Below are 11,534 nucleotides of genomic sequence, written 5' to 3'. Positions count from 1 at the left end.
GTAGATGAAGTTGAAGCAGTACTGGTACTAGGGTTGCTGAGTCTCCTATCTATAAAACCTTTGTAAGCGGGGTCGTAGCCCAGTAAGGCGTTTGCATCGCGATCCCGACTAGCTATCGAAGTACCAGGCTCACCCATGTACTTTAGGATCCTGTTGATCTCCGCTGTTCGGACGTAACTAGGCTCTCGTTTGGGACGCTTGTTAGCATTATCCGCTGCGGATTAAAGAACAAACAAGAGTTAGAAAGTGCAGGAAAGCAGAAAACAGAAATTATAAGAAGCAAGAAGAAAATCAGGAGCATACATGGGTAGCCCCATATGTGGGGGCAATGAAGGCCCACCACTTGACCAGGAAAACTGCATAGGTGACAAAAATTTTCCTCTCCAAAGAATTTAATTTAAATATTATAAAATAGTAAATGTGACAAATAATTTTGTCTCCTATAATTGTAAAATTAAAGCCAATTAATGACAAAAAAATTCGTCTTTGAAATGCTTCTTCGAAAATCCTCTTTAGTGACAAAAATATTTGTCACCTATTTTTCATATATTAGAAATATAGGTGACAAAAAATCGTCTCGCACTCTTCTAAATACCATATCTTATGCATTTTAGAATCCAATAGATCTCAAACAAGAACTATAATACATCTGAATTGCACTGAATAGTAAGCCCATTCTATTTTACCATAATATCCAACACATCGTCATACCCAACATTCATGCACACGAAAATAATCATCCACACTTAGGATGTAATGCATCCATGTACGAATGCCAAAAATAACCAAACTAGGCCATATATGTTCATCATAGTTCTTATCCTATGAATCATCAAAAAAGAAGAGTTCTCATAGCATCATCGAATAAAGAAGACTCTAAACTTCATCCAAAAAGAAGTCTTCATAGAAAAGCGTATATCATCTTCTGCTACCAACCTTCTACATACTCAATCTGCAAATTAACATAAAACAAGATTCATAAAATATTGTTACGATATTGTTAATAGAAATACGAAACATCATGTAAACTTAAGTTTTATGCCAAAATCAATGAACTGAAGTGTAATGCCTTCATTTTGTGCTTCATAAACGTTGACACGTATGCAGCAAACAATCTGACAATAGAACTGGAACATTACTATTTGGATGGACAATGGACAGAGTATGCAGCAAACAACTTGGACAGATTATACTTCAAGCAGAAAAATCTAATGCCAAAAAATATAACCAAAGTTGAAGACGAAGTGCAACTGAAACATAAGTGCTTTCATCTGGTCCATAAGTGCTTTCCTTTTGTGCAATTGAAACAGAAGCCAAGTTAGAGATGTTATGCCTGAACTAAAGTTTGTGACTATGCAAATGTCCATACCGGCTAAAGTGTCAATACCTAACAAATTTCCATAACTGCTGCAACTCAACATATCACCAGCAAACAACAAAAAATTGATCACATAACTGCTGTAACTTGAACATAGAACCATAAACCAAAACAGACCACAAAACTGGTTCATAACAAGTCTAATGCTGTAGCAAGTAAAACAAAAAAATGCACAAGCAGAACATACTTGAAACAGAAATGCATATGCAGAAATCAAAACCTAATAAACCTACACTGAAACCAAAATACCAACTAGGGGTCTTATGACTAAACTTTTGCGGCTCTTACTGGGAACACTTCTCAAATCCACTAAAGGTGTGTGTTGGTGTGAGTTGTGCGTGTTGTGTCCTCTAAAGGTGTGGATTTCATTACTGGTGTGTGTTGTGTGGGTGCCAAGTTAGTTGGAATGCAAAAAATAGCCAAAAACCATCAGTAAAGATCAGCCAAGCAATCCAAAAAATTAAGAGCAAAAATACAAAACAGAAGTCTAGAGTGAAATAGTTGGCTTTAGGAGACCAAAACTTTAAGTACTTTCACCAGAAAATGTGTTCCCATAGAGCTAGAAATAGAATTCTAAGTCTTACTGATTCTAGTGGTTGTTTGATTGATGATCCTAAGGCCGTGAACCAGGAGATTTTGGGTTACTATGCTGGGTTATTAGGGACTGCTTTTGATGGGAAAGTGGATGCAATGCCTACTTTTAATCTAGCCATTTAATCTAAGGTTCCAGTTCACTTCAGAGATCAGTTGATTGCTCCAGTTACAGAGCATGAAATCCAACTATCCAAGTTCTTTGGCTAAAGACATTGAAAGCACTCTCATGGCATTTCTTTGGTCTGGATTTGAGCTCAAGCATTCAAGGGAAAAAGTGAAGTGGATCAGCTCTGTTGTCCTAAAGAGGAAGGTGGTTTGGTATTCAAAAGGATTAAAGAATAGAATAGGGCTGGCATGCTAAGACACTTATGGGCCCTCTGTAAGAAAGCTGATACTCTCTGGATTAAATGGGTGCATTCATACTCCTCCTAATCTTCAACCTAATTCTGATGTGGAGGATTCTATTCTTTGGCTGCCCCATCCTAGTGGTTCTTTCACTGTCAAGTCAGCTTGGAATACCATAAGAAAGAGGTATCCAATTCAACCTTGGTACAAGATAATAGTTAACTTCAAACCAGAGCATATAAAAACTTTCATAATCTCTCTAAATAGAAAACCTATGCTAAAAAGGGGCAAAAAATCAAACCAACAAAAATATATAGCACACTCCAAGTTTTCTCATTAAGAATATAAATAGGGAAAGCATGATGTACTAACCAACAAGTTGTTAACCGGTGAATCCTTGTTGTTTAAGAAATGCCATAACACTAGCCAAAGTCTTCTCCTGTTCCTCTTTTGCCAAGGCAAACTCGTCTATCTTATTGTTTGCTGCTTCAATTCATTCCGCTTGCTCCTAAATTTTTTCAGTTTGCTCTTGAATTTTCTCAGCTTGCTCTTGCACCTTCCCTCGAGGTGTGTTACATACTCCCCATTCACAATCCTAATAGAGGAGGAAGACCTAATGCCAAGTCCCTTCACATAGCCTGACCTTGCCTTGAGTCCTTTAACAGAGAGCTCATCTTGCGTAATCGGGATTGCACCTTCTTGCGCATTATGTTCAGTCTCTATTTTTACCATCTTATCCTGTCATTTTAAAGTAAATGCCAAATTTAAGTTCTGACAATTTAGTAGAGACAAGTTCTAATAATTTAGCAAACACTAATACACCACAAAAGTACTTGATACACGTACATAAAGAACTTTGGATTCTGAAGAGATCCACTTTTGCGTGTCCTTATTAAAGTGGGTGGATTTGTACATCTCTGTTACCGTGGGCACAACACCTCCATTATCATGTATCTGATATATTATTTTCTCATCAAATTAGTTAAGAAAACATGTTCATATTTGTAAAAAAAGTGAAGGCTAATATAATATTGGAAAACTCACCGCAGCGGCAACCCTAACTGAGAGTGACTTTGATCCACATCTATGTTTTGTCTTAGACCAAGACCTGTTTTTTGTTTTTTTATATAGGCAAAAGAAACATATATCAATAAAATAGAAAAGGAGTTACGAAGAGAAGAAGATATAGAATCTAGAATGGCAAATTCCTAGCATTGCCATGAGAAGCACCTATGTACTGAAAATGGCACATCCAGTCCAAATGCCTAGTAGCTATCTGTAATGTTGTTCTATATGAATGAATGAAGTGTTTCCTAGCATTATGAATGCAGTTCAAATCCCTAGCATTATGTTTTTTTAATAAGTACTTTGTTTGGACTTGAATCAGTAAGACCTATCCTCAGTTTGGAGCTGAATTAGAGAGGAAACATGACTGGAATTCCCCCAAGTAGATCAGCAGAGTAGCAAAGCCATATTGAATGTCTAAAGACTGATTAATCTAGGAATTTGATAGCAATAACAGTCCATGAGACCAAATGGCACATTTTTCTTCAAAAGAAGCAGCAGTAGTTCATAATATATGGATGAGAGCTAATAATCCTACAGTTGTGAGCATACATGGATGAAAGCCATGATGGAGGCCTAATCCATGACAAAATCAACCCAAAGATGAGAGCCATAAAATAGTAGCAAACTAAGGCATCACTAGCCATGAAAACAACCATTATAGTTCCATAAACAGCCTTATGTTGTTGGTGATGTTACTTAGTAAGTGCCATGGCTGGATGCTCTCAATTGAATTGGTGCTTGCTTTCCGTCTGATGTTCACTAGTATGAGTGGTTTTGGATGGATCAATCTATTTCCTGGCCTTGTGGTAATCTATATGCAATGATCTTTTCAACTAAGGGATGAAAGTTGGTGAAGTGCTTGGAAAATGGAGTCCATCTCCATGGGACTTCTTTCAATTTCTTATAAGGGTTGGTATAAATAGAAGATGCCACAAAAAACAATATTCAAAACAAGCCTAAACAATCCTAAACTTAAGAGGCACTACAAAGAGCTCCCAGAATCAACAACAATCGGCACAAGGGCAGAAAAGATGGCAAAAAGGCAGCAGCAAAAGCAGCATTAGAAAAGGGAAGAAAATCAAACCTATTTGAGGTGTTTTTTTCTGATCGCTCCTACAAGACCATAAACCAACAGAGAAAACTATAAGGGTTTCAAGTTTAGGATGTGGTTTTTTCAATAAAATCCAAAAGCAACATGCGATAAGAAGAACCATGACTATTTCTTTGGTGAACGAGATTACCAGCCATTTTGGAACAGTCCACTTCTTAGTGACTAAGCTCGTCCACTGCTCTAGATTTACACTTGCTGGTGGGTTATTTCTAGCATACTCTTCCCCCCTTGTTTCTTTAAGTTTCTTGTACTTTTTGTGCAAAACGAAGTTGTGATTGCTCAACCTCCGTCCACATTGTGTTGCCACTGCCTTTTCAACATCGATTGGATCTCCTTGCAAGTCAAACTTATCCTGCAATATTTGATAATTTTAGTAATGACTTGATCCTAATTTACAGAGTTAATACCTTATTTGTAAACTAAGAACTGCTCTAGGAGCAGCTGCAAATGAAAGATTAACTGTTGGTAATACTCAAAGTTTACCATTATGCGCTAAAGTATAGGCGTTTTAACTTTCTCATCTACTGCCTTCCACCTAGGGACGCCAAGGTCTATCACATGTGTGCGAACCTCGACACCAATCCTTGAGGCTAATTGAGCAACATGCTTTCCTTCCGACGCACGGAATAGTTGTGGAATGGGAACTAGAAGCTTTCCTTGTTTGTCAATGAGTCGTTGAGCCTGCATGCCTCGCGTAGGTCCACGGGTTGGTCTATTGATTTCTATCACAAAGACATACTAATAAGTTGGTAAGTCAACAAAATTAGTTTTTTTTTTTTTTGCAGCACTGCTGCTGGTCTGACAGAACAGTAGCAGCAGTAGGCTTCACACAGCATAGCAGCAGCAGCAGCTGCAACAGGAAACTGCATTTTGCCTTGGCTTGAAAAACAGCAGCCATAATAGAAAATAGTAACCAAAACTCAGTGACTTCACTATGACAAACTGGCAGTAAGGGACACTTTTTGTATCCTAGTCCTCTTAAGCATTTACAAAAGAGATGGCAGTAAATGGTAGTAGCTGATAGCTGGTAGCAGTTCGGACAGTCCATTTGCAAATGGATGGAACATCAGCAACAACAGACAACTAACTATTGCTATTTCAGCAGCAAACATCAGCAGCAATAGCAGTAAGCATCAGAATATAAAAGCAAATACCTATGTACAGCAAAGAGCAGTAAGCAAAGAGCAGTGGCAGACATGACAGGCAGGCACAATGCAACCACACTTCTTCTGGCAGCAGAATATAAAAGCTATTAAAAGAAAACAGCTATGTACAGCTAGAGTCATTGAAAGCAGCCAAGTAAAGACCAGCTGATCTGAATATGCTCAATGAGACCGATAACAATAATAGCTGCCAGAACAGCTAATATACACAGTATTAGTAGAAAAATCCAGCACATTGAAGTATCATATACTTGGGACAAAAGCACATGCACTTTCCAATAGCACACAAGCACATATATGCTAACAATGGAATTGACAAGAAGTTAAAGTAATAGCAGATGCACAAGTGTCCTGAGCACAAACCTCTGGGAACATCACATTACAAATGCCCGCCAATAAAAACCAAAAACACATCAGGTATGATTAAGTGATATGAGGGTAAGTATGATACAACTATCACAGCCATCAATAGAAACAATCAAATAATGAAACCCTTGGTACACAGCCAGCTATCACATTACTTTTTCTTTTTCGTAAGGTTATCAATCAATTGTTCATTTTTCCACAAAAAGTGTACCAGTCATAATTTTATTTAGACTACATAAAACAAGATAATGTAATTGTAAAAATAAACCATATATTACATTACTCACCGCCATTGTTCTCAGGTAGCATCTCATTTTGTAGCTGAGCAATGGGAGACAATGAGGCCTGGCTTTCCATGCTAGGATGTGGTGTTGATCGAGTGACCCTCTCAAAGATCAGAGTTGCACCACATTGTGGCTCTGTATGCGATTTTGCTGGTAGACCACCTGGTGGTATCTCTATGTCCTATAATAATAGAATACAAAATGCACCAGCATTAATACATATTGCACTTCATTCATTCAATAAGACAATAGAAAAAGTACGAGAAAGGATAAAAAATAGATACATTATTACCTCTTGCTCGAAAGAGTCATCAGACTCACTGTTATAGCCATGACCATCCTCATCGTTTGATAGTATATAGTTAGGGTCGTCCATCTGATCAGCCCTACCACGCTTCCCATTATCATTTGCACACTGGAACCGAGCCGATCCCATCATAGATGTTGCAATTTTCTTAACCCCAAGAGATTCCAATACCTCATTGTTCCTCTTTATTTTCTCATCTCTTACCCTTTCATAATGTGTTTTGTAATGAGTTGCTAGAAAATTAGGCTGGAGCATTACTTTTTCTTGTTTTTTGTGGGTAGGCACTTTTTCTCCTCTAGACTTTTTTGCGTGATGATGAACTATAAATAAACAATACTGTTTTAAACTAATGTAGATTAAGAGCAGTGTAAAACAAAATATCTAATGCAAACCCATAACGTCAAAAACTAAGCACATGTAAAATACATATAAGGATCCACATACAATGCTTAGAGGAAGTACATATATCTACCCAAAAAAAGAACTACATGTCATAATCCATATCAGCATCGGATATTTCATGGTCTTCACCAGCTTCGTCATTTATATCCTCTCCTATTATTTCATGCTCTTCATTAACTTCGTCATCTGTTAGGTTTTCTATTGTTTCATGTAATGGCCCAACTCCAGCAATAACCTCAACTTCATCGTCTTCCCTAAGGAACAGAATATTACCTTCAATGTTAATTGGCACTCCTGAGGTCATACTTTCTTGTTGGAAGGCGTCGGTACATTCTGGAGGATCCAGTGGTTCACCATCTCCCACCTCTGGTACATCAAACACACCCCTTTGCTTGACCAACTGCACAACTTGCTAAGGTTATCATTTAAGTAGAAAACTTGCGCTTGGCTAGGCAAGATGAATGGGTCAGATTGACACCACCGGCTCTTAACATTAATGCTTGTGCAGTATTTATCAGTTCGTATAATGCCATTTTGACCTGTGTTGCTGGTATTGTACCACTCACATTGAAACAAAAGGACTGTATTCTCACACATGTACTCGAATTCCCAAACTTTGATCAAGTGACCATAATAGTTGTACATCTTCCCCTCGTGGTCTCCATGAGCAAGCACACCACTATTTTGACTCCTACGACGGTCATCTACTTCTCTCGTACGGAACCTAAACCCATTAGTTATGCAACCGTAGTGCTCTTTCCCTAGCAAATTGGGACCATTTGCTAATGACCATAGTTCATTGGTCGCCTCTGTTGACTTGTTAGCCCTCAACCGATTTACCTAAAGTAGTATATATAACCATGAAAAAGTTAGTTATTGTAGACACCCCAATCTGATTTCCTGATCGTTTTACTTCGTTTTTCGGTTTCTTGTTTCCCCGATGATGATTCAGGTCGAAAACAGTCTTGAGAGAATGAAATGGCTTGAGCTTGGACTGTGGGTAACCCATCTTTAACCCTAAAAGCCCTTAAAACCAAACCCTAACCTCGATTTTGACCATCGCGCGACCCACTGGGTCTCTCGCGCGATGATTTACTTGTCAGGTGGTGGTCAAAGTCAAAGTTTTGACTGTTGACCTTCGCGGTGCTGGTCAAACACTCGCGTGATGGAGCCGGTCCCTCGCGCGATGGTCAACACCTGTCATTTTCACCTTTTTTCAGCAGGATTGCGTGATGATCAGGGGGTTACAGGCTTGTGTAACCCCGTTTCGTCGGCTGAACAGCGTTCTGCAGGGTTGCCCTTGCACCACCTCTCCCCCACTCTTCCATCACCTTTAACACCCCACTTCTCCACCAAGTAATTACAACCAGCCTTGTTGGCTAGTTGCATTGCCTTACTTAGCCACCAACCAACATTTCTTTCTATAAGTACCCCCCATCATCCATGTTCCAAAGGGTTACAAAAATTTTAAAAGAAGAAGAAGGAAATACAAGCCCAAGCACTTCATACTTCACCCATTTCTGCACAATCACTGTCCAAGCCACACCACCACATTCAAGCCATTTTCAGGACACTCAAGCAAAGGTACAATACCTTTCTGTTTACTGTTTGGACCCCTGAGGGGGGCTGGCAGGGCCAAGGCTGGTAATCAATACTAGTTCTGGTCCTAAAGCCAGCAAAATCACAAGTTACCGTGACAAGCACTCCCACGCGCGAGGTACCCACTGCATCGCGCGACGTCTCTGGTCAGCACGATATGGTTCTCGTGGGGATGGGATCCTTGTCCATGTTCATTTACAATTTTATGTTTTCCTATGAAGAATATTTAGGATGTTTCACTGTTATGCATGTTAAAATCTATAGGTTAGCTTGTTTTCTTTATTCCTTTACTTGCTTTGGAATGCCCTTGGGCTGCTTCTGAATATGTTTCAGAGCCCAGGCATGCAAAGCAATTCCTGGAAGTCCAGTCAGGACACTCGCGAGATGAACTGACTCCATCGCGCGATGGTCATCATGTTTCTAGTGGTTGCCCTTGCATCAACAGTTAAGATCCAGGCCTTCGCTTTAACATCCCCACTGTTTAGAAATTGCATCTTATTTCTGTTAAGTCTTGTTTGTAATAATCATCTACTTTCAGCACACATAAACTACTTGGTTTGTCCTGGGTGTGCACTGGTCCATTCCAGAGCCCAGAAGGAGATAAAATCTAATCTGTTGGTAGGATGGCAATACTTGCGCGTTGGATTGGGAGTGTCGCGCGACGGTCAGATTTGCATGTGCGAACCTCCATGCATGCAAGCTGGCCGTTGTTCATGATAAACTCAAGCCAAGGCACTGTTTTGGGCATCCGATATCAGTATTAGGTTTTATCTCATTTATTTCTTGTCATTTCATCCATCCATGCTATTATCTATCACGTTCTGCAAAATGTTACAGTTTTAATCGCCGATTAACTGTTCCCCCACCCCTAATTGGCTAAAAATTGATTAATAAAACAGAATCGCAAACAAACATCTTTCGCAAATGCCTTAGTAGAGACCGATCTCCGGATTGGGCGAGAGGGGTGCCATAAAACCCTTCCCCTCTCGTAACCTGGCTCCCGAACCCAGATATGGTTATGACGGACTAGTTCTTTAACTTTTTCAAATCAAATAGCGCGGCAAGTGCTTCGAAATACGGTTCCTTGGGTGTCGGACCTTCAAAACCCGAGTGGCGACTCTGTATTTTCGTGAGCGCTTGTCGTCTAGCTTAAAAGCGCTCCCACGAACCGGCATTTTCCTCTTTAGGAAGGGAACGAAATCCTTTCCCAGAAAAGAGAAGGGCACGCATGCCCACAGTGGCGACTCTGCTAGGGATCGAATCAATATTGGTCTATACTTAGATTTTAATATGCTTGAGAACAATCCCACAAAAAGTTTGTCAAAATAGTGAGCTTCGCGCTACTAAAGAAAGGATTGGTGATTTAACAGGACCTCGTGTCCGGCCATCCTGACTGGGGCTTTTCCGATTGTTCTCTCGTGTAGTTTCTTCTAAGTATTGATCAATAAAGAGAGCCATATTTGAAAAGGCATTTGCGAATTTGCGATTCTGTTCCATTAATCAATATTTAGCATTTTTCATTTGCATCGATGTGGGATAAGCCTCGTTGGATCGTTTTGGCAATCCGGCACGGTTTACCGGAGCCCGGGGACCCCGAATGACCAACAACCTTTGACGATGATAAGTCATTCTACTGTTTGACTGTTGCTCTGCGATTACGCGGGCAGCGGGAGGTATATCTTGGCTTTAGTCCGAGGAACCCATTACAAGCCAAAACCAGCCTTTGCATATACAAAGCATTAGAACTCTCCAAACTAGGACAGGTACCCGCAGGGTAAGATCTACTTGCATCTAACCCCATTTACTATTTAGGTGTTACTGGTTTCCCTATCGCATGCATTGTACAGGCATACCGTTTCGCGTAGGAGCATGTTTAGGGCGGCTTCTAGGTTGTCTCTCCTTCGAGCCTGTCTTATGTTTATCAGGACATTGCCATAGCCCGATGAAGAGTCATGCATCTTGATGGTGCGTGTTATCAATTTTCAAAGTCCTTAGATCAGCAAGACTTTGGGAAATCAAGACTTTCCAAATCCTTGTCTAAATGCCCGATCGAGGTTTCAAACAGAAAACGAGGAACGACGGAGAGAATGCCGTGATGCTTATACCACCCTGGTTATCGTGCGCAGCACGTACACCGCTCAGGCTATGGCACTGTGTCGCCTACTATAATACCCATCCCGGATATTTAATATTTTAAACTCATATTTTAATTGAATTATGTGTTTATGGAGTTAATTCATATTTTGTGAGTATTTAGTAAAAATGCTATTGGTCGGTTGCATAAGTTAAGGGTGTGGTGGCTACACCATATAATTACCCTGGAGGAGATATTTTGTAAATATCCCCTCACTCCTTTCTTTCCTGACATCAACGTAGAGAGAGACAGAGAGACAGAGACAGAGAGAGAGAGACGGCAGGAAGAGGGGAAGAAGAGGAAGGAAAGGGGATTTGCTTGGGGATGATCATTTTGTCCTGGAATTGAAGTCCTAACATGGTAATTCATGCTTTCTTGTATTTGATTTCATGTTTATAATGTTTAGTTCATATGTTTGGAGGTTGAATTCGTGCCTAGAATACATGGTTTTGGGTTAATTTGGATGTGGGTTGGAGTTCTTGGAGAAATTAAGAACCTAGTCTTAAATCCCTTGAATTTGGTGTTTAGAACTTGATTTGATCCGTGGGTTTTGATGTTCTTGAGTAGCTCTTTGTTATGTACGAGTTTGAGCATGATTTTGTAAAGTTTTAGTGGGTTTTAGATGAGATTTGAGTGGAGAAAAGGTTGGGAATCGGAGGATGAACAAACTGAATTTTCGCTGAAAACCCAATCGGTACCTGTACCACTTTTTGGTGGTACCTGTTCCGGCAGATCAGAATTGAAACATTTGGGTCGATTTTGGGTGGGTACCTGTACTGAGTT

The 11,534-nt window shown here is 39.9% G+C and overlaps 1 protein-coding gene across 4 annotated transcripts; it reads right to left on the bottom strand.

Annotated features, from left to right (window-relative positions):
* Positions 1 to 391: 391 nt before the first annotated feature.
* Positions 392 to 7,385, bottom strand: LOC131308554 (uncharacterized). 4 transcript variants are annotated; one of them, XR_009194471.1, is made up of 9 exons: positions 6,602 to 7,381; positions 6,313 to 6,490; positions 4,980 to 5,218; positions 4,627 to 4,848; positions 4,470 to 4,498; positions 3,362 to 3,425; positions 3,164 to 3,271; positions 2,690 to 3,055; positions 394 to 952 (listed from the first exon to the last, which is right to left on the bottom strand). XR_009194471.1 is itself a non-coding variant. In XM_058335494.1 (8 exons), exons 3-8 carry the CDS (start codon positions 4,980 to 4,982, stop codon positions 2,786 to 2,788), a joined length of 726 nt encoding a protein of 241 aa, XP_058191477.1. In that variant the 5' UTR covers positions 4,983 to 5,218; positions 6,313 to 6,490; positions 6,602 to 7,385; the 3' UTR covers positions 2,507 to 2,785. The 4 variants fall into 4 exon arrangements, 2 of the variants coding, with proteins under 2 accessions (XP_058191478.1, XP_058191477.1); XM_058335494.1 differs by lacking the exon at positions 394 to 952 and having other exon boundaries at positions 2,507 to 3,055; positions 4,597 to 4,848; positions 6,602 to 7,385; XM_058335495.1 differs by lacking the exons at positions 2,690 to 3,055; positions 3,164 to 3,271; positions 3,362 to 3,425; positions 4,470 to 4,498; positions 4,627 to 4,848 and having other exon boundaries at positions 392 to 952; positions 6,602 to 7,344.
* Positions 7,386 to 11,534: the final 4,149 nt, after the last annotated feature.

This window comes from Rhododendron vialii, chromosome 11a (assembly GCF_030253575.1).
Source record: "Rhododendron vialii isolate Sample 1 chromosome 11a, ASM3025357v1".
Taxonomy (NCBI): Eukaryota; Viridiplantae; Streptophyta; class Magnoliopsida; order Ericales; family Ericaceae; genus Rhododendron; species Rhododendron vialii.
This window is presented reverse-complemented; position numbering and strand designations above follow the sequence as displayed.

Bases quoted from the DNA above. Each gene is read 5' to 3' on its own strand.
- LOC131308554 (XM_058335494.1), bottom strand. The intron at 4,499-4,596 runs GTTCTTCTTATC...ATGGTCTTGTAG, and splicing joins TCACCAAAGAAATAGTCATG to GAGCGATCAGAAAAAAACAC. The intron at 3,056-3,163 runs GTACGTGTATCA...TTAAAATGACAG, and splicing joins CAGAATCCAAAGTTCTTTAT to GATAAGATGGTAAAAATAGA.